The sequence below is a fragment of the Salvelinus fontinalis genome, chromosome 3 (assembly GCF_029448725.1).
Source record: "Salvelinus fontinalis isolate EN_2023a chromosome 3, ASM2944872v1, whole genome shotgun sequence".
Lineage (NCBI taxonomy): Eukaryota > Metazoa > Chordata > Actinopteri > Salmoniformes > Salmonidae > Salvelinus > Salvelinus fontinalis.
In genome coordinates, this window is record NC_074667.1 from 5470184 (window position 1) to 5495809 (window position 25626).

General features: G+C 47.1%; 1 protein-coding gene across 1 annotated transcript in view; it reads left to right on the plus strand.

Moving 5' to 3' along the window:
• The first annotated feature begins 5358 nt into the window (after window positions 1-5358).
• LOC129836471 (growth factor receptor-bound protein 2-like) overlaps window positions 5359-25626 on the plus strand; it is a 40301-nt gene continuing 20033 nt past the window's right edge. The window contains exon 1 of the mRNA XM_055902712.1: window positions 5359-5825. Within this exon, the coding sequence (XP_055758687.1) occupies window positions 5748-5825 (78 nt within the window). The 5' untranslated portion in view covers window positions 5359-5747. The remainder of the gene's footprint in view (window positions 5826-25626) is intronic.

A 25626-nucleotide genomic window follows, 5' to 3' on the forward strand; every position in this document is an offset into this window, starting at 1 on the left:
GCGCTGAGCAGACGGGCGGCTCAGGCGGCGCTGGACAGACGGGCGGCTCAGGATAGACGGGCGGCTCAGGACAGACGGGCGGCTCAGGACAGACGGGCGGCTCAGGACAGACGGGCGGCTCAGGACAGACGGGCGGCTCAGGACAGACGGGCGGCTCAGGACAGACGGGAGACTCTGGCGGCTCAGGACAGACGGGATACTCTGGCGGCTCAGGACAGACGGGAGACTCTGGCGGCTCAAGACAGACGGGAGACTGGCTGCGCTGGAGAAGAGGAAGGCTCTGGCAGCGCTGGACAGGCGGGAGCAACTGTAGAGAGAAACCGGAAAGACAGCCTGGTGCGGGGGGCTGCCACCGGAGGACTGGTACGTGGAGGTGGCACCGGATATACCGGACCGTGAAGGAGTACAGGAGCTCTTGAGCACCGAGCCTGCCCAACCTTACCTGGTTGAATGGTCCCCGTAGCCCTGCCAGTGCGGCGAGGTGGAATAGCCCGCACTGGGCTATGCTGGCGAACCGGGGACACCATGCGTAAGGCTGGTGCCATGTACGTCGGCCCGAGGAGACGCACTGGAGACCAGATGCGTTGAGCCGGCTTCATGGCACCCGGCTCGATGCCCAACCTAGCCCGGCCAGTGCGGCGAGGTGGAATAGCCCGCACTGGGCTAAGCACGCGTACTGGGGACACCGTGCACTCCACCGCATAACACGGTGCCTGACCAGTAGACGCCCTCTCACTCCACGGTAAGCACGGGGAGTTGGCTCAGGTCTCCTACCTGGCTTAGCCACACTCCCCGTGTGCCTCCCCCAAGAAATTTTTGGGGCTGACTCTCGGGCTTCCAACCGCGTCGCCGCGCTGCCTCCTCATGCCGGCGCCTCTCTGCCTTCAACTCTGCTTTGGGACGGCGATATTCCCCTGGCTGAGCCCAGGGTCCCTTGCCGTCCAGAATCTCCTCCCAAGTCCATGAGTCCTGTGTCTTCTGCCGCTGCTGCTGCTGTCCTTTAAGCAAAACTAACAGTGGCTGAATGATTCATGCCTTCTGCAGTGCTATAATGTCCAAAAGTTATGGAGTTACAAAGTTGGCTGTCAGAAGTTTTACAATATAAACTTACTTTGAGTCCGTCTATATGCCTATTTCAAGACATGGCATATGAGGGTGCGGTGAGATTCCCAATGGGTTGGACTGTATTTTTCTCGTCAATCTTTTTTTTTTTTACTTGGAGATGTGAGGTACCGGAATGCATTAGAACAAAATCACCTTCATAATAAAGCATTGCATACATGTCATCACATTTGCGTAGTGGCGTAGAGTAGAGGAACTTACCGAAGTTACACACATGGGGGAAAAAATGTTGTGGCCTAGTGTCCGGGAAATGTGGTGCCTTTATAAACGCATTTCATGCAATGCCACGTCATTTTACATGACTGGAGACTTTGGCATAATCGTTTTTAATGCCGCGTTTAAAAAAAACTGTGAATTAGGAGTTGGGAAATCTCCGACCTCAGTGTGTTCAAGACAACTGGGAAAGCAGGGGAAAACTATTTCCTACTGGGAAAATTAGTTTTGAACGGTCATCCTCGCTACAATATGAGGAAAAAATTAAAGTCCTAAAAATGCATTCCAGTTTCACTGACTCACCCAATGATGCACAGCTCGCGTGCTGTTGATGGCATATGAGCTCATGGCAAAAGCCTTTCTCTCTCTCGCTTTACTTTGTAAAACAATATTTGGAAGTTCAGAAAATATTTGGTACCCTACAGCTTTCCAACCTGTGCTTTCCTGCAATTGTAGACTATTTGAAATATTGCGAAAGGCCGGTTTTGTCTGCATGTTCTTTGTTCACTGACAGATTTGCTGCGTGTTCCCGGCTATAGGTTGTGCCTTGTTATTGGGCTGCACTCCGCAGTTAGGCTATTTTGAAAATAAGCTATTCGTCTGTGGCTAAATTTATCGTGGTGTAGTAGGCTATTCTGAATTATTTCATTTATTTCTGAACAGACAGCAGTAACTCTTTGGCACATTTATTTCAATTTATCAGGTGTGCTGCAGCTCCTCCGGGGTGGGGGGGGTTGCTGATTGCTGATGGCATTGCTGGACGTCCGATGTCTGTAGTGTTGCATGGCAGTAAGCATGATGGGTTTTTAATTGCTTAATTCACTCAGGAACCACACCTGTGTGGAAGCACCTGCTTTCAATATATTTTGTATCCCTCATTTATTCAAGTGTTTCCATTATTTTGGCAATTATCTGTATGTAGCCAATCAAATTATCTGCATATTTTTTCTCCTGTATCATTTCACAATTTATTCTAATTTTGTACCACTAGATGGCCCAGTAGTCCCTGCTATGGAGTCCCTGCACCTTATGACACATCTACAACAGGCGAGGTCTAGAGCCAAACTAAATGTTGTCGTCTACTCTTCACACATGCATATTCATACAAATGTTTGTGTGTGTGTGAGAGAGATCTTTAGAAAACAAAAATATAATTACTTGTCACATTGGAAAGCACTAACCAAAAAAAACGCAAACTGGAATGCTATTTGGCCCTAAACAGAGCAGTACACAGTGGCAGAATACCTGATCACTGTGACTGATTCAAAATGAAGGAATATTCAGTTTCCACAAAATTAGGTGGAAATTGAGATGCACTTTCTAACCTCCTGCCAAATATATGTCTTCTTTTTTTATTTAACCTTTATTTGACTAGGCAAGTCAGTTAAGAACAAATTCTTATTTACAATGACGGCCTACTAAAAGGCGAAAGGCCTCCTGTGGGAACGGGGGCTGGGATTAAAAATATAGGACAAAACACACATCACAACAAGAGAGACAACACAACACTACATAAAGAGACCTAAGACAACAACATAGCATGGTAGCAACACAACATGACAACAACATGGAAGCAACACCACATGGCAGCAGCACAGCACGGTAGCAGCACAAAACAGGGTGCAAACAGTATTGGGCATTGACAACAGCACAAAGGGCAAGAAGGTAGACAACAGTACATCACGCAAAGCAGCCACAACTGTCAGTAAGAGTGTCCATGATTGAGTCTTAGAATGAAGAGGTTGAGATAAAACTGTCCAGTTTGTGTGTTTGTTGCAGCTCGTTCCAGTCGCTAGCTGCAGAGAACTGAAAAGACGAGCGACCCAGGGATGTGTGTTCTTTGGGGACCTTTAACATAATGTGACTGGCAGAACAGAGGACCAGTTTACAGAGGAGTCTAGAGTGCAGTGATGTGTCCTATAAGGAGCATTGCCAATGCCAATTAGAGACACATTTCCCTCAGATTACACAGACCCACAAAGAATTTGAAAACAAATCCTATTTTGATAAATTCCCATATCTGTAAGGTTAAATACCACAGTGTGCCATCACAGCAGCAAGATTTGTGACCTGTTGCCAAAAAAGGGCAACCAGTGAAGCAAAAAAGTCATTTTAAATACAAACAATACTCATCTGTCTATTTATTTTCCCTTTTGTTCTTTAAACTACTTTCACATTGTTACAACACTGCATAGCCAGATGTATAACATTTGAAATGTCTCTATACTTTAAGAAACTTTTGAGAGTTTAATGTTTACTGTTAATTTCTGATTGTTTATTAAACTTTTGTGTATCATGTATTCCACTTGCATTGGCAATCTAAACATGTTACCCATGCCAATAAATCCCTTTGAATTGCATAGAGAGACAAAGCCATCACCTACAGAGAGATGAACCTGGAGAAGAATCCCCAAAGCAAGCTGGTCCTAGGGCTCTGTTCACAAACACACTCCACAGAGCCCCAGGACAGCAACACAATTAGACCCAACCAAATCATGAGAAAACAAAAAGATAATTTCTTGACACATTGGAAAGAATTACAAAAAAACTGAGCAAACTAGAATGCTATTTGGCCCTAAACAGAGAGTACACAGTGGCAGAATACCTGACCACTGTGACTGACCCAAACTTAAGGAAAACTTTGACTATGTACAGACTCAGTGAGCATAGCCTTGCTATTGAGAAAGGCAGACCTGGATCTCAAGAGAAGACAGGCTATGTGCACACTGCCCACAAAATGAGGTGGAAACTGAGCTGCACTTCCTAACCTCCTGCCCAATGTATGACCATATTAGAGACACATATTTCCTTCAGATTTCACAGATCCACAAAGAATTTGAAAACAAACCCGATTTTGATAAACTGCCAAATGTACTGGGTGAAATACCAGTGTGCCATCACAGCAGTAAGATTTGTGACCTGTTGCCACAAGAAAAGGTTAACCAGTGAAGAGCAAACACCATTGTAAATAGAACCCATATTTATGCTTATTTATTTTCCCTTTTGTACTTTGACCATTTGTACATCGTTACAACACTGTATATATACATAATATGACATTTGTAATGTCCCGACTCTTTTGGAACTTCTGGGAGTGTATTGTTTACTGTTCATTTTTATTGTTTATTTCACTTTTTTATATTATCTACTTCACTTGCTTTGGTAATGTTAACATATGTTTCCCATGTCAATAAAGCCCATTGAATTTAATTGGGGGGGGGGGGGGGTCATTTCTGTGCAGATGTAAGTATTCCCAAAATGTCGCGATAGGAAGCTTCTTATATACAGAGCTCACTTTCTAGGAAGTGGATAGCCTACTAATAACACGTGTTTGTAGAATTTCAAGGGATAGCAAGTAGAAACAAGGTAACATTAAATGTATGTAGGTGGACTTGGCCTAGGCTACTTCAGAGACCTGAATAGTTTCACTTTAGCTTCATGCAAGTCCTGGTGTACCGTCGTTGACTTTTTTGAAATGATATAGCCTGTATTCTTGTTTAATTAGCCTACAGTGTAGTACTAGCAAAACAATAGCCTAATAGTCGTATCTTCGTCATCTTTCTTCTGTTGGAGCTAAAGTAGGCCTACAAGTCTCGTGTCTAAGTTTTAGCAATTGTGACAACTAGGTTACTTTTAACTTTGTAACTAACTTGCTTGTCAAACTAGGAAACAATAATTTATTGCATTGTTACAACTATCGGAGCTCTTTGTTTTTATTCCCCAATGTTTCACTCGAATGAGCTGGACATTTATACAAAATATTGATGTAGGCTAATGGCAAGGAACGAGGGCAGAAAACATTGTACCAGACACAAAACGATTTTCAGTCAAAATTTGACATTCTATTAGCTCGAGTTTTGAGTCATCAACCACATCTGTCTGTCAAACATCCTCTACAAGGCGTGTAAATTAGCAATCCCATTAGTTTTGCACAGCTACAGTACACCTATTGGATATGACAGTATTCTCACATCCGATTGGTCAATTGTGGAGATGATGTGCTTTAGTTGGTCTGAGGAAACGTCAATCAGATTATATCCTTCCTCCCCTGATTGTGCAAGCTTCAGAATGCTAGTATTGTCTGTGGGCGCGGCATTACATCACAAGCTATCATATTAGTGCATTGTTTTTCGGTGTTGGTTAATGTTGCTTTACTGCTACATAGTCTCAGGTTCTCTATCTGCGTTCTTATTCACAGGTTTGTAGCGGCGTGCAGCGAGTGAGGGTATTTGCGCTACTCGGAGTGACTGGTCAGACCAGGGGGAAAACGGGACCGGAGCTATTCTGTTTTTTTTTCTGACATTGTTAATCATTTTCATAATTCCTTGGAGGAATAAACTCCATTGAAAGACTTCAGAAGGGTACTTGTGCGTTCATCAACACCGCATACAAGTGTTCCAACAAGCCTCACCATGGAGGCCATTGCCAAATACGATTTCAAAGCCACTGCAGATGATGAGTTGAGTTTTAAACGAGGAGAGACGTTGAAGGTAAGCAGCCAATTGTTTCACTATTTATATTCTTAAGAAATATGTCAGGGACAGCATGTTCCTGACTGATTAAAGATATTTTTCCTTTGTGGTTATTATTAGGCCTAGTTATTACACTATTTGTAATGGCCTGTTACCTTTATTTTGGTCATTTTGTGTCTTCATATTAGACACTCCTGCACAGTAACTGGTTTTAAGGACGTGATCTAAAAACGTGTAAACAGTAAGTTCCCAAATTCACTTGAATTGGTCGATATTCAATAACAAAGTATTTTCCAAGAGATATTACCTTGTCATTTCAAAGATCTATTTATTATGATAGGCCTACAGAATGAGAGGGAATAGAATGGAATATAATATAAATAAAAATATGTTGTAGGAGTGTTGTCCTTTGGTTCCAACACATTTGAATGAGGCGCAGCTAATGTCTTTGCCAATGGCAAGTCATATGGTAATCGGTGTCATGTTTTCAAGGAAAAGTTAAGCGATTGTTTCCGTACAGATATGGAAAAGGATAGCACTGGTAACCTTTGGCAGGACACGATTCTCTTTCTCACATCCTATAACAAGCATCCTATATTGTATGCCACATATTACACGCAGTCATCATTTTGTGTGGAGAACCAGAATGAGCAACCCCAAAATTAGTCTTCGTGGCCTATATGACAATAATTTTTAGAGTCAAATAAATGCTACAAGAGGAGTCAGAATGCTATGGTAAGTAAACCCTCCCTATAGATGGTTAAAAACAACACTTAAGCTCTTCCATCAAATCCTTTCTTTATCCTCAGTAGTTCAGCAATATTGGACTTCTTCTGTGGTTAAGTAGGCTATGTGATAATGCTGAAACAGGAAGTCTCCAGTATCATCCTTGGCTTCTATACATTTTTCCTCACTCAGAGAGTCAGAAATGGAGAGGGGGAAGGAAAGAGAGCAGAGAGAGCAAGAGAGAGAGGATGAGCTGGCAGTATGTTTACAACCACACCCCTTCCCTTGCTGGGATTATGACAGCTCCTTCATTTCAGTGTCAGAACTGTACGTTAACAGCTCTGCTTCAAGACATGCTACAATGGTTATAACAGCTCTATTATAGCTGAACTTTTTGTGGCATAACTGCACACTGACACATGACTGCCTGCACTGCAATCATAATACTGGTGTCAGTTCCTGTTAAAACCATATGCAAAAAAAAAAAAACAATATGCAGTAAAGTGAAGATTGAGAGTGAAGTGTGTGTTTCTGAGGTAAATGGCTGGTTGTGTGCAGTCTTGTCTTCTTTCCAGCTCCCTCTCTCCGCTGGTGTTTTGAGAACGGTCTGGCCCTGGTCTTGGCTCACCCTCCCTCCCCTGTTCTCCTCTACTCCGGCAATGTACCCCGGCAACGCCACGTTCAGAGGCAGAAACAGATCCGGCGAACCAGGACAGGAATACACATTCATATCTCCTCAAGAGAAACATCAGTTGTAGATGTTCACACTAGAGACAGGGACATATCTGATCATGTGGCTTTAAGAGAAATATGGCCGCGAGCTGTGAAAACGGTGAACACGGTGAAACGGTGAACAAAGTTATCAGTCAATTTGTTGCCTACTGACTTAACAAGTCTGTAATTGTCCAAGAGGAATATCTGAAGGACGATTGGTGCGATTGCCGATCAGTGATAGGAGGCATGTGCCTCCTATACTGCGTACAGTATACACTAGTCTAAGTAACTTTTACTATCCGTATAGTACATTCTGTCAGCCAAACCAATGGATGTCCCTCCCTCCTGTATTAGCCAAGCTTTTAGCCGGCGTGACAATGACCATAGCATTTGGCAAGACAGCACAAACCAATCTGGAAGCAGGCTATATTCTAACAACCAAGTCAATAGATTTCTTTCTTGTGTTAGCTTATTTGTTCACAGAAATGAAGCTCAATGGAGAGTGAACATTCTTTATCACAGCGCTGTAGAAGGGGATGGGGAGTATGCCAGGCAGCTTGCTCCATCCCCTGGGCCTTAGGCTTCGCTCGCTCGGCGGGCGTCACATAAATATTAATCGTCTAAGAGTGTGGTGTGTGGCAGCAGCTTGCCGGTAAAAACACTACTACACCCGAGGCTATTATTTTTTCCCCCCTGCTCGGTTCTTTCTGCGTAGCGCAGCATGCATGAACTCTGCCCGGACTTGCGAAAGGGTTCTGTTGAGTTCCGTTCTTGCAACTTCCTGGGATTGCTCTGCTGACGCAGTCTTGGCTCTTCTGAGTTCAGAGAGGGAGGGAAGGAGAGAGGGAGAATCTGGAGGGGATTCAGGAACGTCGGCAGTGATCCTATCCCTCCTTTCCTGATTGAATTCTGACCATGGAGGGAGGATGGGGCTCTTTGGCACTGTTTTCAGGGCGCATGGGCGGCCTCTTCTTAACCACACACTTCAAAGCTTTTGGCCTGGCACTGGGTTAATGCTCCAGTACTGTTCCAGCATGTACTATTACACAAGTGTTGTTACATGGTATTCAGTCAAGTGGCTCTTATAAAGTAGGTCTACTCTCTTGATGAACTGAGCTCTTATGGAATAAGCCTACTGTCTTGGTGAATTGCTGAGAAGTAGAATGCATCCGATGCGTGACGTGCCATGTCCATGATCGATTTAGCTCAGTTCTTGAGATCCCCTTACAATACAGGGGACATTAAGTCCTCCTGGATATTTTTAGAAATCTGTTAAGATGAGAGATTATTTCCTCTGAATATGTAGGGTAACTCCCCCATCCCCCAAATAAATAACGCTTACTGAACAGAAGTCTTGTCTTGTTTTTTGTGTTACTCGACATCGAGACATCTCGGTTTTTCTCACGCGTTTAGAAGGGCAGGAGAGGTGACCTCCGTTTTTATTTAGGGAAGTTTTTTTGTTGGACAGACATTCAATGGCTCTGGGGCACGCAATCTCTCTTTCTCTCTCTCTTTCTCTTTTCTGTTAACTGAGGCCGCAGCACAAAAGCCGGGCACCATCAGGTCTAAATTTAGCCTGCAAGGAGTGGAAAGAAAAACCATCTGAGACAGGAACCTGGTCACGGTCTGCGTGTCTGTTGGAGAAGTCCAAAGAGAATGGAGCATCACTCTGGTCAAACAAAGGAGAAGAAGGAAACAACAAACAGCTTTGGTCTCAAGTGTCTGGCTAAATAGTTTTTAGGGAAGTAGCAGCACCGTAGCCTGGTCCCAGATTAGTTTTTGCTGTACAGCCAAATCCTGTGGCCATTGTCAATGCCGTTTGGCTAAGGCTATACAGCACAGATCTCAGGCCTGCCTGGTCGCACTTTGGCTCCTTGACTTTTTGGTGCGAACCCACGGACACCAGAAGTCTGTGTTCCGAGCTGGCAGTCAGGCACAGAAGGATAAAGCGAGAGAGAGCGAGGGAGAGAAAGAAAGCACTCCACTCCGCTCTCCCAGAATGCCAGAGGCAGCGGGAGTCTAAAATGGGATGTACTGTGAATGTACAGTGAAGGACAGGCAGCGTCTGCCAGCGCTATCTGGTGAACTGAACTCATTCCCATGGCGGATGCTAACCTGCTAGGTTTCCTAGGAGCTTGTACACCAGAAGCTGCGTCCTATGGGTCACTTATGTCATGCATGATAGGGTCTTCTGCCATTTGACCATAGCCGTTCTATGTGTCTATTTATGAGTGTGTATGGTTGCGTGTGCACCTGCATGTGTGGGTGACACTGACTCCTTTGACAGGGCAAATGTACAGTATATCAACTCTCCCATTTACAAGGTGAAATCATCACCCTATGCAGATGAGTGTCAAGACAAGGGCGATGGAAGGAAAGACAATAATAGACACACATTGAGAGAAGGACAGAACAATCATTAATCAATCTGCTCTTCTCTGTCACAGATCTTGTCCTTCTCTTTGTCCTCCAGAAGGAGGAAACGAAGGTGAGGGATGCGGCTGGCTGCACTCCTCCATCTCTCCATTTCTCCCCTCTGTTCCCTTCACCCCTCGTTCACTTCATCCTGCCTATTGGGGAGGGAGCGAGAGTAATCTAAACAAACTAACTAGCAGGTCCCATGTCACAGCATGTGACCTGCTAGAGGTGCTAAAGAAGACAGAGGGAGAACAGGCATAAAGTAAACCTTAATTCCTGTGCCGGGCTCTCTCTCGTCACCTCCCGTCACTGTGTGTACAGAGTTACAGTATATTGACTTTTCAATTACAGGGCAGAAAAACAAAGCATGACAAAGAAAGAGAGAGTGGGATGGCAGAAGGAGAGGTAGACTAGTGTTGCCTTACTACACGGTAGACACAACTTTAACAACCCAAACACCGGACCTAAATTGATAGAACAAGGGTCTTTTCAAGAATAAAACCATCAGGTTAGGTTTGTGAACTAACGTCCGGGTGTTCTAACAAATCGTGCACTCCCCTCAATACAATGGCAGGGTGTTCAAAACATTTTTGCACCCCCCCCCCCCCCCCCCCCCTGCGGCTACTGCAGCATGGATGATGCTTATTACCCTTGGAAGTGAATCTGACCTAATTACAGTATGAGATCGTCTGACTGGAGGGCTGGCAGTGCACACATGCACAGAGAGAGACACACACACACACACCGAGTTGTCACACTGTAGCTTTGAAAAGTTTACTGCTACTGTCTGACCCAGTCGTAAGGCCCAAGGCTGCTCTTATTACCCCTGTGTTCAGGGACCTTCACTTTGCAGCCGTCCTGAAGCTTTGCTTCCTTGTTTTCCTGCTTGTCCTCCTGTGGGGTTTGGGATGGGTAGATGCCGAGTTCGCTCTATTTCTGTTGGGAATGCCCTGAGATTTGACAACATCTAAGGAACGAGAGATTTTAAATATTCAGGAGAAGAGAAAAGAGTGTATCTTTTCAGGTGTGCGCAGAACTTTCCAGACCTCGCAACTTGCCAGTTTCATTTTGCATGGGTTGACTTCACCCAGTCGTAATTCTCTCCTAGGCTACAGTAGTTGAGGCTCACCACAACACACTCCCTACTGTTCTTTAGCTAAGAGTGTGATCATGGGCCCGACAGTGTGATAAGCAAAACATGGTTTTCTGTCACATCTAATGCTTCTCTTGACTCTCAGCTTCACAACCATATATATTTTTTTTTTATTTAACCTTTATTTAACTAGGGAAGTCAGTTAAGACCAAATTCTTATTTACAATGACGGCCTAGGAACAGTGGGTTAACTGCCTTGTTCGGTGGCAGAACGGCAGATTTTTACCTTGTCAGCTCAGGGATTCGATCTAGCAACCTTTCGGTTACTGGCCCAACGAATCTAACCACTAGGCTACCTGCCGCCCCGCCCTTAGCCTAGGGGGAGTGCAAGTAGATACACACACACACACAGACATACTAAACTAAACTAATCTGGAGTGGACTAGCGTGGGTTGATCAACATTGTTTTTCGTCAAAGCTGCGATCCCAACACCGCTCTGTCTAATGCCACACCTCTCTCACCCTCTCCTCTCCCACATCTCTCTCTCACACCACACACAGCCTCTCACCCTCTCCTCTCCCACACCTCTCTCTCACACCACACACAGCCTCTCACCCTCTCCTCTCTCACACCACACACAGCCTCTCACCCTCTCCTCTCACACCACCCACACCTCTCACCCTCTCCTCTCTCACACCACACACAGCCTCTCACCCTCTCCTCTCTCACACCACACACAGCCTCTCACCCTCTCCTCTCTCACACCACACACAGCCTCTCACTCTCTCCTCTCTCACACCACCCACACCTCTCACCCTCTCCTCTCTCACACCACACACAGCCTCTCACCCTCTCCTCTCCCACACCTCTCTCTCACACCACACACAGCCTCTCACCCTCTCCTCTCCCACACCTCTCTCTCACACCACACACAGCCTCTCACCCTCTCCTCTCCCTCACCTCTCTCTCACACCACACACAGCCTCTCACCCTCTCCTCTCCCACACCTCTCTCTCACACCACACACAGCCTCTCACCCACACCTCTCTCTCACACCACACACAGCCTCTCACCCTCTCCTCTCCCACACCTCTCTCTCACACCACACACAGCCTCTCACCCTCTCCTCTCCCACACCTCTCTCACACCACACACAGCCTCTCACCCTCTCCTCTCCCACATCTCTCTCTCACACCACACACAGCCTCTCACCCTCTCCTCTCCCACACCTCTCTCTCACACCACACACAGCCTCTCACCCTCTCCTCTCCCACACCTCTCTCTCACACCACACACAGCCTCTCACCCTCTCCTCTCCCACACCTCTCTCTCACACCACACACAGCCTCTCACCCTCTCCTCTCCCACACCTCTCTCTCACACCACACACAGCCTCTCACCCTCTCCTCTCCCACACCTCTCTCTCACACCACACACAGCCTCTCACCCTCTCCTCTCCCACACCTCTCTCTCACACCACACACAGCCTCTCACCCTCTCCTCTCCCACACCTCTCTCTCACACCACACACAGCCTCTCACCCTCTCCTCTCCCACACCTCTCTCTCACACCACACACAGCCTCTCACCCTCTCCTCTCTCACACCTATCTCTCACACCACACACAGCCTCTCACCCTCTCCTCTCTCACACCACACACAGCCTCTCACCCTCTCCTCTCCCACACCTCTCTCTCACACCACACACAGCCTCTCACCCTCTCCTCTCCCACACCTCTCTCTCACACCACACACAGCCTCTCACCCTCTCCTCTCCCACACCTCTCTCTCACACCACACACAGCCTTTCACCCTCTCCTCTCCCACACCTCTCTCTCACACCACACACAGCCTCTCACCCACACCTCTCTCTCACACCACACACAGCCTCTCACCCTCTCCTCTCCCACACCTCTCTCTGACACCACACACAGCTTCTCACCCTCTCCTCTCCCACACCTCTCTCTCACACCACACACAGCCTCTCACCCTCTCCTCTCCCACACCTCTCTCTCACACCACACACAGCCTCTCACCCTCTCCTCTCCCACACCTCTCTCTCACACCACGCACAGCCTCTCACCCTCTCCTCTCTCACACCACACACAGCCTCTCACCCTCTCCTCTCTCACACCACACACAGCCTCTCGCCCTCTCCTCTCCCACACCTCTCTCTCACACCACACACAGCCTCTCACCCTCTCCTCTCTCACACCACACACAGCCTCTCACCCTCTCCTCTCCCACACCTCTCTCTCACACCACACACAGCCTCTCACCCTCTCCTCTCCCACACCTCTCTCTCACACCACACACAGCCTCTCACCCTCTCCTCTCCCACACCTCTCTCTCACACCACACACAGCCTCTCACCCTCTCCTCTCTCACACCACACACAGCCTCTCGCCCTCTCCTCTCTCACACCACACACAGCCTCTCTCACACCACACACAGCCTCTCGCCCTCTCCTCTCTCAGACCACACACAGCCTCTCGCCCTCTCCTCTCTCAGACCACACACAGCCTCTCGCCCTCTCCTCTCTCAGACCACACACAGCCTCTCGCCCTCTCCTCTCCCACACCACACACAGCCTCTCGCCCTCTCCTCTCCCACACCACACACAGCCTCTCGCCCTCTCCTCTCCCACACCACACACAGCCTCTCGCCCTCTCCTCTCTCACACCACACAAAGCCTCTCGCCCTCTCCTCTCTCACACCACACACAGCCTCTCGCTCTCTCACACCACACACAGCCTCTCGCCCTCTCCTCTCTCACACCACACACAGCCTCTCACCCTCCTCTCTCACACCACACACAGCCTCTCACCCTCTCCTCTCTCACACCACACACAGCCTCTCACCCTCTCGTCTCTCACACCACACACAGCCTCTCACCCTCTCCTCTCTCACACCACACACAGCCTCTCACCCTCTCCTCTCTCACACCACACACAGCCTCTCACCCTCTCCTCTCTCACACCACACACAGCCTCTCACCCTCTCCTCTCTCACACCACACACAGCCTCTCGCCCTCTCCTCTCTCACACCACACACAGCCTCTCGCCCTCTCCTCTCTCACACCACACACAGCCTCTCGCCCTCTCCTCTCTCACACCACACACAGCCTCTCGCCCTCTCCTCTCTCACACCACACACAGCCTCTCACCCTCTCCTCTCTCACACCACACACAGCCTCTCACCCTCTCCTCTCTCACACCACACAGCCTCTCGCCCTCTCCTCTCTCACACCACACACAGCCTCTCGCCCTCTCCTCTCTCACACCACACACAGCCTCTCGCCCTCTCCTCTCTCACACCACACACAGCCTCTCGCCCTCTCCTCTCTCACACCACACACAGCCTCTCGCCCTCTCCTCTCACACCACACACAGCCTCTCTCACACCACACACAGCCTCCCGCCCTCTCCTCTCTCACACCACACACAGCCTCTCGCCCTCTCCTCTCTCACACCACACACAGCCTCTCGCCCTCTCCTCTCTCACACCACACACAGCCTCTCGCCCTCTCCTCTCTCACACCACACACAGCCTCTCGCCCTCTCCTCTCTCACACCACACACAGCCTCTCACCCTCTCCTCTCTCACACCACACACAGCCTCTCACCCTCTCCTCTCTCACACCACACACAGCCTCTCGCCCTCTCCTCTCTCACACCACACACAGCCTCTCGCCCTCTCCTCTCCCACACCACAGGCTTCCTAACTAAAAGCTTTGTTTTCCCACCCTCCCTAAGCTTTGATTTTTTTATTGCAACACCCTGAAATGGCTCCCTATTCCCTATATAGTGCACTACTTTTGACCAGAGTCTTATGGGCCCAATCAAAAGTAGTGCGCTATATAGGAAAATAGGGTTCCATTTCGGCTGTGCAAGTTGCCTTCTCACACCTCATTTGTCTTTACTGTGATGTCATTAGAGCCACTTCCTGATATTGACCGTTCTCCCTCTGTTTATTAACTTCAGGGGACTGGAGTGAACAGGCTAAATTCTCACTGTCTTTATATACTTCAGGGGACTGGAGGGAACAGGCAAAATGTTCACTGTCTTTATATACTTCAGGGGACTGGAGGGAACAGGCTAAATTCTCACTGTATTTATATACTTCAGGGGACTGGAGGGAACAGGCTAAATTCTCACTGCCGGATTATTTACTGGTTTGCTTCAACTCCAGGAAAAGCGTAATTGTATCAGGAACCGTGTGTGTGTGTGTGTGTGTGTGTGTGTGTGTGTGTGTGTGTGTGTGTGTGTGTGTGTGCGCGTGTGTGCGTGTGTGTGATTGGGAGATAAATGAATCTCCTCTCTCCCTCTTCTCTCCCATCCTGTAATTTGGCCGTCGCGATGGAACACAATTCCATCAACATAATGATTATGAAAATCCCCTTAACTTTTGCTTATGTGGTTGCCAAAGTGTCATTTCCGTGTTGTATGGGTTCTGGAACTGCAAAATATGGTTATTTTTGTTTGAATGGGCACAGAAACGGTTGTAACGGGATCGTTACAATATCGTAACTATTACTTCTCAGAGGAAACTCGTGAGAAACCCTCAACAGAAACTCTGGGTATAGACTAGAGTTTGGGTATAACCAGAGATACTGGATATAATGACGGAATGCGTGTCTCCCCCCTAACAATGGGATTCGTTATCCACAGAGCGGAATGGCAGGCTGTCGAGCTCCTGTCTGTTCCTCTCTGGTGATTGGCGTATAGATCTCCGTTATTTAATACTTTTTTGAATATTCGATGAGGCGTCAACCGCCTGTATTCAATGTAGAGTGAGAGGCTAACCTCATGAATATGCATAGACTGTCAAGAGTTCTAACAGGGACAACTCTGATATAAAGTATTTTTTCTCAAAGTTTCCGGGATGTCACTTGCGTCACACATAATTCAGTACACCCGTAACATGCTAAGCATTACGAAATGGCTATTAGATCAAAAAGCCTCACTCATCACAATAGCAATACATTTTTATCTTGACTAAACTCTCATTGCCCCCCATACAAAAACACCTTACTTGCTTAATAATCTGCTAAATGTGGACAGATTTTGGGCGGAGTAAACCCTCTCGCTTCGCCTCTTCAGGCTTAATCCCTGTACCCCCCACCCTTAGCCCTCCCCCTCCGTTTTGCACCATCCCGCGAGCCACATCGAGTCGGAGTGGTGTTCCAATTCAACTTTGAGCGAGGGGTAGTGTCTTTGAGCCCTGTAGTTGTCCCTCCAAACGATGCGAATTGACATGCAGACTTTCTATCTAGTGGTTATCAGAACTCCCATGAAGCACTGCGACCGAAGTGTCTAAAGTTGCTTCAGGAAGATGGCTGCCAAAAATACTATGATGGAAGCAAACGTAAGTAATTATAACGTCATAACAAATTATGCAAAAAATTTACAGTTAAAAGAAATATATTGCGGCCTCCCGGGTGGCGCAGTGGTCTAGGGCACTGCATCGCAGTGCTAACTGCGTCACCAGAGTCTCTGGGTTCGTGCCCAGGCTCTGTCGCAGCCGGCCGCGACCGGGAGGTCCGTGGGGCGATGCACAATTGGCATAGCGTCGTCCGGGGTAGGGAGGGTTTGGCCGGTAGGGATATCCTTGTCTCATCGCGCTCCAGCGACTCCTGTGGCGGGCCGGGCGCAGTGCGCGCCAGCCAAGGGGGCCAGGTACACGGTGTTTCCTCCGACACATTGGTGCGGCTGGCTTCCGGGTTGGAGGCGCGCTGTGTTAAGAAGCAGTACGGCTGGTTGGGTTGTGCTTCGGAGGACGCATGGCTTTCGACCTTCGTCTCTCCCGAGCCCGTACGGGAGTTGTAGCGATGAGACAAGGTAGTAATTACTAGCGATTGGATACCACGAAAATTGGGGAGAAAATGGGATAAAAATAATAATAAAAGAAAAAAGAAAAAAAAATATATACATTAATGCAGAAAAGGATTGTGCATATTTTTTGGTCATGAAGTTGATTTATGAAAATCGCTATTTAACATGCTGACTAGCTAACATTAGCCAACTAGCCAGACATTTAGCTTGCTGATGGGCGTGACATTTGTATGACTTGTAATTAGGGATGCACGATATATCGGTGAACATATCGGAATCGGCCGATTATTAGCTAAAAATGCCAACATCGGTATCAGCCAATGTCTAGTTTAACGCCGATGTGCAAAACCGATGTCAAAGCTGACAAGTATAAACACCATGGGACCATGCAGCCGTCATATCGCTCAGGAAGGAGACGCGCTCTGTCTCTTAGAGATGAACGTACTTTGGTGCGAAAAGTGCTAATCAATCCCAGAACAACAGCAAAGGACCTTGTGACGATGCTGTAGGAAAACAGGTACAAAAGTATCTGTATCCACAGTAAAACGAGTCCTATATCAACATAACCTGAAAGGCCACTCAGCAAGGAAGAAGCCACTGCTCCAAAACCGCCATAAAAAAGCCAGACTACGGTTTGCAACTGCACATGGGGACAAAGATCGTACTTTTTGGAGAAATTACCTCTGGTCTGATGAAACAAAAATAAAACTGTTTGGCCATAATGACCATCGTTATGTTTGGAGGAAAAAAGGGGAGCTTGCAAGCCGAAGAACACCATCCCAACTGTGAAGCACGGGGGTGGCAGCATCATGTTGTTGGGGTGCTTTGCTGCAGGAGGGACTGGTGCACTTCACAAAATAGATGACATCATGAGGATGGAAAATTATGTGGATATATTGAAGCAACATCTCAAGACATCAGTCATGAAGTTAAAGCTTGGTCGCAAATGGGTCTTCCAAATGGACAGTGACCCCAAATATACTTCCAAAATTGTGGCAAAATGACCTAAGGACAACAAAGTCAAGGTATTGGAGTGGCCATCACAAAGCCCTGACCTCAATCCTATAGAAAATGTGTGGGCAGAACTGAAAAGGCATGTGCGAGCAAGGAGGCCTACAAACCGGACTCAGTTACACCAGCTCTGTCAGGAGGAAAGGGCCAAAATTCACCCAACTTATTGTGGCAAGCTTGTGGAAGGCTAGTTGAAATGTTTGACCCAAGTTAAACAATTTAAGGCAATGCTACCAAATACTAATGGAGTGTATGTAAACTTTTGACCCAATGGGATTGTGATGAAAGAAATAAAAGGTGAAATAAATAATTTTCTCTACTATCATTCTGACATTTTACATTCTTAAAATAAAGTGGTGATCCTAACTGACCTAAGACAGAATTATTTTTTTATTTTTATTTTTTCAATTTTTCTCCCATTTTCTCCCCAATTTTCGTGGTATCCAATCGCTAGTAATTACTACCTTGTCTCATCGCTACAACTCCCGTACGGGCTCGGGAGAGACGAAGGTCGAAAGCCATGCGTCCTCCGAAGCACAACCCAACCAGCCGTACTGCTTCTTAACACAGCGCGCCTCCAACCCGGAAGCCAGCCGCACCAATGTGTCGGAGGAAACACCGTGTACCTGGCCCCCTTGGCTGGCGCGCACTGCGCCCGGCCCGCCACAGGAGTCGCTGGAGCGCGATGAGACAAGGATATCCCTACCGGCCAAACCCTCCCTACCCCGGACGACGCTATGCCAATTGTGCGTCGCCCCACGGACCTCCCGGTCGCGGCCGGTTGCGACAGAGCCTGGGCGCGAACCCAGAGACTCTGGTGGCGCAGTTAGCACTGCGATGCAGTGCCCTAGACCACTGCGCCACCCAGGAGAAGACAGAATTCTTACTAGGATTAAATGTCAGTAATTGTGAAACTGAGTTTAAATATATTTGGCTGAGGTGTATGTAAATTTCCAACTTCAACTGTATGTCATGTGGCCTTGTGGTGTGCGTCTGAGAGTAACCAGGGGAGCAGGGAGGGGGAGAGAGATGTCAACCATGTTGACTTGCAGTGGTAGACTTATTGCTCGTTATCTCATCTGATTACTTAGTGTCTGTCTTGACTGCATCAAGATGAGAGAAACTAGCTTAGCTTAGCTAACGTTAGCTAGGCTAATTGAGACTACATAACTTAAACTTAAATCATCAAATTTATTTATAAAGCCATTCTTACATCAGCTGATATCTCAAAGTGCTGTACAGAAACTGTGTGCTTTCCACTCCTTTCTATAGCAAATAACTACATTCAGAGTATCAAGTAGTAGCCTACCTGTTGGCTCTCGGTGTTGTAGCCTGTGTTTCTCATTTAACTTTTAGTTCTGTCATTTTAATTCCATCTTCCAAAGACTAGCCTAGATATCTGCCACACGGAGCGTCTATCTATGTGCCGGTTTGATGACTTCAGAACAGTACTTCCACTGGTAGTGACTGAGTGAAGGAAATGCGACTGTTACTTGTCAAACTGCTATGGAATGAAAGTCCAGCTTCAGTACTCCTCCACTTTGAACGACAACCAGAGGATGGGTATATTACGGGCATATTGTTGTTCTGCTGTTCTCATTTGTTGCTCATATGGTAAGTACGTATTTTTTGCACGAGAAATATAAGGAAAGCTATTACTGCCACCAGTACAGGCATTGTGAAAAACACAAGGCTTGTCGTCAATGAATTGAGTGAGCCAGTTTCTGACGTGCTCAACTGATGTAGTGATGTCCCATTCCCTCGGCCTAATTTAGCTCTCCCTACCACTAGTTGCTCCATTTGAGTGCCACTCCTCCACCGAGCGACCCTCTAAAACGAGGAGGAGGGCTAAGAGGAGGTATTGGGAATAAGCCCTCCTCTCTGGTATAACCCTAGTCCTTGCGTGCCAACATATAGTACAGGACCCTCAACCCTAGTCCTTGCATGCCAACATACAATACAGGACTCTCAACCCTAGTCCTTGCATGCCAACATACAATACAGGACTCTCAACCCTAGTCCTTGCGTGCCAACATACAGTACAGGACTCTCAACCCTAGGCCTTGAGTACCAACATACAGTACAGGACTCTCAACTCTAGTCCTTGAGTACCAACATACAGTACAGGACTCTCAACTCTAGTCCTTGAGTACCAACATACAGTACAGGACTCTCAACCCTAGTCCTTGAGTACCAACATACAGTACAAGACTCTCAACCCTAGTCCTTGAGTACCAACATACAGTACAGGACTCTCAACCCTAGTCCTTGCGTGCCAACATACAGTACAGGACTCTCAACCCAATATCTTTGAAAATAAATATAATTGGCTTTTAAAACATTTCAAAGCCTATCAGTATGCAAATTACAGAGTCAAATTAACTGCTCTCTTAGTGATGTGACTACAGACAAGTAACTCACTTTAACATCATTGTCTGGCCAGTACTAAAGGACTTCATATCGAAAATACAAATGAGATCTTTAGTTGTCCCGATGCGACACCATGGACATATACAGTAACTACGTTGTATGATTTATGAATGGCAAGGATATATGAGATTGACTTTATTCAGTCAGTTCCACACCTTTTATATACGAGTCAAGCTTGCTGTTCGTCAATCAAAGCACAGTAAATAGCCTATGCGCCACCACTCCGTGGCTGATTATGAAACACGCCAGGGTCCATCATTAGCTTTTTTTCTCACAGGTAAAAATTATCCAGTTAACGTTGGACGCTGGCAAAAATCTACCTGCATGAACAGAATTTCTACCGGCCCGGACATGGTGTAGTTCTTAAAGGGATAATTCAATATTTTGGCAATGAAGTTGCTAACTAGCATTAGCGCAATTGCTAACTAACATTAACACAAAGGCTGGAAGACTATGGTAACTGCTAGCATGCTAGTAGGTACCTAGCATTAGCTTGCAAAAACTAACACCAACTTCCTTCATTGCCAAAACGAAGAAGTATCCCTTTAAATGAACTGGGGTCATGCAGGGCCTATAGGTTGGCATGCTTTCTCAAAATTCAGCTATTAAGAGGCTACATTTGGTTATTATATGTTTTAAAAAGCTGTGTAATATAATTCGGCAGTGTAAGTCATTACGCTATTCTTTAGAATTGCATTGTATTAATTGTATACGTTTTTGTTTCTAAAGCATGTCTTTTTGAGAATATTTGAAAATAGGACGCTGCCTCTTTAAGAGTCCAAAGACATATCGACATGGCTACATACAGTAGGCTAGCCAAGACTAATGCTACGTGTCTTTTTGTAGCTTTCTTTTTGCAGACTATCAACAGTAGCCAACATATTGCTAGAATGTTTACTTTTGTAAATCACTTTCACTAAAAGAAGACAATAGGCTAATTGGATTTCGACTCATCGTTAGCACATTTTATTGGACGTGCAAATTCATGCTCCATCCCTCCGTGTAAAGAAACAGCACACACAACACACACACACCCAAGTACCGCGAGACGGGACAGACCGCAGACTATCAAACCGTTAGTGTTCCCGGTCATCGCTCACTTTGTAAAGCATAACCTAGTTCAATAGTTATCCTCAAAATATGATCAGTTGCCCCTGTAGCATCTGCTCGTCTGTCACCTGGGGTGAGTCAGTTAGCATTACCCCGCTAACTTGTTTACGCTAGCTCTAACGTTCCCAGGCCTGGCTGCCTGCTGTGTCTCCTGTGAGGCGAGAGACATAGTTAGCATTAGAGGTACACCAGAGTGACTCATTTCTCCCCTAAGTAACCCCTGAGCTCATTCACAAGTGGTAGACGTCATACCACTCACTACACCTGTCAGTGGAGCAGGGCAGAGAGCAGGGTAGAGGGGTTAGCTTGTGGTGTGCATGTGTTTTGTGTGTGTGTGCTTTCTTCTCCTGCATTAAAAGCTCCTGTCGATTCTGCTTTCTCTCAATTCAAATTAAGGGCTTTATTGGCATGGGAAACATATGTTTACATTGCCAAAGCAAGTGAAATAGATAATAAACAAATGGTCTCTCCCTGTCTCTGTGCTGACCCTGAAACTCTACTGTTGTTGACAGTTTGCAGACATAGATAGAAAGCCCTCCCAGGGGGGGGAAGTGTCTGAGAGGGGCCATCTGGGCAGACTAGATTCAGAGGCCTGTCCCCTACACTGAGCCTCTCTAGTCTGAGTGGGCTTGTTGGGACTGCCTGTCAGAACCTAATGGGTCTGCTCTTTCACACTCTCTGTCACTCTTTCTCTCTCTGTCGCTCTTTCTTTCTTTGTAATCCAGACAGCCCCAATCTGGGATCTCGTTAAAAGTGTCCCAGTGCTGTAGCTGGATTAGTGGTTTAGCTGTCGCTCCTCGCCCTTTATCCCCTCCTCCGACACAGGATAAATAGACCTCATGGATTAGCCCCAAAACAGAGGTTGGGACCGGTGCCAACCGGGCAGAACCAGGACAGGGGGCAGAGGGAGACACAACAGCACATAGCTCTCCAGGAAAGCAAGGCCCCAGCTGCTACAGGCTAGGCTCTTGGCACAATCCAAAATCCCAGAAAACTAGACGGTTGCGTAATGAACCTCGATTACCACTAACTTTATCCAAGTGAAGGCTTGGATGTGTGGCAACTGGCAATGCAAGATTCATTCCAACTAGAGGATTGTGTAATGTTGTAGGGGCATACACCACTGCTTTGTACACCATGCTATTATACTATGCATCAATGTTTTAGTGTTGCTATTTCCATAAAGCAGTAGTTTGGATGATGTTGTCGACACGCTAGGTACCATGTTACTTAGCAAAGTATGCATCAATGCTTAATGTTGCTATTTTCATAAAGCAGAGGGTTGGATAATGTTGTAGACGTTTCAGAGGTCTAAACGGATGTAAATCACTGTGCTGTACATGGAAATGCACCACTTTGTTCACTGTACCAATTCCTACAGTATGCTTCTATAAATTGCTGCTTAAAGCACTATTTGTACGTTTTTGTGGAGACAAAGCAGATTCTTGTGAGTTTATGTAGAGCCTCTCCGTGGAAAGAAATGTACCGAACAAAAATATAAATGCAACATGTAAAGTGTTATAAAAGATTACAGAAATGTTCCATATGCACAAAAAGCTTATTTCTCTAAAACGTTGTGTAGCATTGTGTTTACGTCCCTGTTAGTGAGCATTTCTCCTTTGCCAAGATAGTCAATCCACCTGACAGGTGTGGCATATCAATAACCTGATTAAACAGCATGATAGGTCACCTTGGGGACAGTAAAAGGCCACTCTAAAATGTTTAGTTTTGTCACACAACACAATGCCAAGTTGTCTCAAGTTTTGAGGGAGCGTGCAATTGGCATGCTGACTACAGGAATGTCCATCAGAGCTGTTGCCACAGAATTGAATGTTAATTTCTCTACCATAAGCCGCCTCCAACATTGTTTTCGAGAATTTGACAGTACGTCCAACTGGCCTCACAACTGCAAACCACATGTAACCACGCCAGCCCAGGACCTCCACATCCAGCTTCTTCACCTGGGGGATCGAATGAGACCAGCCACCCGGACAGCTGTTGAAACTGTGGGTTTGCACAACCAAAGAATTTCTGCACAAACTGGCAGAAACCGTTTGGAAGCTCATCTGCATGCTCTCTCAGGGAAGGTCATCTGTGTGTGCATCGTCCTCACCAGGATCTTGACCTGACTGCAGTTCGGCGTAGTAACCGACTTCAATAGGCAAATGCTCACCTTCGATGGCCACTGGCACGCTGGAGAAGTGTGCTCTTCACGGATGAATCCCTGTTTCAGCTGTGCCGGGCAGATGACGTCGTGTGAGCGAGCGGTTTGCGGATGTCAACTTTGTGAACAGAGTGCCCCATGGTGGCAGTGGGGTTGTGATGTGGGCAGGCAAAAGCTACGGACAACAAACACAATTGCATTTTATCGATGGCAATTTGAATGCACAGAGATACCGTGATGAGATCCTGAGGCCCATTGTCATGCCATTCATCCATTCATCCGCCATCACCTCATGTTTCAGCATGCTAATGCACGGCCCCGTGTCGCAAGGATCTGTACACAATTCCTGGAAGCTGAGAATATCCCAGTTCTTCCATGGCCTGCATACTCACCAGACATGTCACCCATTGAGCACGTTTGTGATGCTCTGGATCGACGTGTACGACAGCGGGTTCCAGTTCCTGCCAATATCCAGCAACTTCACAAGCCATTGAAGAGGAGTAGGACACCATTACACAGGCCACAATCGACAGCCTGGACAACTCTATGCGAAGGAGATGTGTCGTGCTGCATGAGGCAAATGGTGGTCACCAGATACTGTCTGGTTTTCTAATCCACACCCCTACTTTTTTTTTTTTTTTTTTTTAAGTTATCTGTATTCCCAGTCCTGTGAAATCCATAGATTAGGGCCTAATGTATTTATTTAAATTGACTGATTTCCTTATATGAACTGTAACTCAGTAAAATCTTTGAAATTGTTGCATGTTGCTTTTTATATTTTTGTTCAGTGTAGATATAAGTGTATTTCTTTTGCACGTTCCTCTCTGCAGTTGATACATTTTCTTGTCTGCCCTGATTCCCAACATGCACGCACACACACACTCTGATTCCCCTCACATAGTTCATTAAGTTTTCTGTCAGGTATCGCCCGTCTTTCTCCATGCGCCTCCACGGACACATTGGCTGTTTATCTCTCAGGGAGAAAGATAAGCTTACCTCCTGTGTGTAAGTGTGTGTGTCTCTCTCTCTCTCTCTCTCGCGCGCGCTCTATCTCTCGCTCTCTCTGTATTTCTTTCATTATGCAAAAAAATGTCTCTCCTTCCTTCTCTTCTACCATCTCATGTATATTAATGACGCACCAGAAACCAGTATTCGCCCTGAATGCCTTGTTCCCTGGCTGGTTGTGCATACTGAACACACACACACTGAAACGCATAAATACATACACACACATTCCCCCCACTCAAACACCACACACAAGTCTGTCTTGTTTTGCCAGTGCGGGCAATTAGGAGGCAGAAGGCAGTAAGTGTGGCGGAGTGAAGGTGTAGAGGAATAGAGGAGAGGAACCCCCTGTGGATATGATTTAGGTTTAAGAGCAAGTCTGCTGAGTTTTTCCCCTGATTGAATTCACACCCATGGTTATAATCCTGCAGTTTGATTCCTTCCCGATCCTCTCTGGTCTACACTCTGCAGTGGCAAAATACCCATCTCCCTCTCTCCCTCTTCCTCTCCCTTTCTTCCATCTTCCTCTCCCCCTCTTCCACCTCTCTCTTCCACCTCTCTCTCTTCCACCTCCTTCTCCCTCTCTTCCACATCCCTCTCCCTCTCTTCCACATCCCTCTCCCTCTCTTCCACATCCCTCTCTTCCACCTCCCTCTCTTCCACCTCCCTCTCCCTCTCTTCCACCTCCCTCTCCCTCTCTTCCACCTCCCTCTCTACCACCTCCCTCTCTTCCACCTCCCTCTCCCTCTCTACCACCTCCCTCTCTTCCACCTCCCTCTCTTCCACATCCCTCTCCCTCTCTTCCACCTCCCTCTCTACCACCTCCCTCTCTTCCACCTCCCTCTCTACCACATCCCTCTCCCTCTCTACCACCTCCCTCTCTTCCACCTCCCTCTCCCTCTCTTCCACCTCCCTCTCCCTCTCTTCCACCTCCCTCTCTACCACCTCCCTCTCTTCCACCTCCCTCTCCCTCTCTACCACCTCCCTCTCTTCCACCTCCCTCTCCCTCTCTTCCACATCCCTCTCCCTCTCTTCCACCTCCCTCTCTACCACCTCCCTCTCTTCCACCTCCCTCTCTACCACATCCCTCTCCCTCTCTACCACCTCCCTCTCTTCCAACTCCCTCTCCCTCTCTTCCACCTCCCTCTCCCTCTCTACCACCTCCCTCTCTTCCACATCCCTCTCCCTCTCTTCCACCTCCCTCTTTTCCACCTCCCTCTCCCTCTCTTCCACCTCCCTCTTTTCCACCTCCCTCTCCCTCTCTTCCACCTCCCTCTTTTCCACCTCCCTCTCCCTCTCTTCCACCTCCCTCTC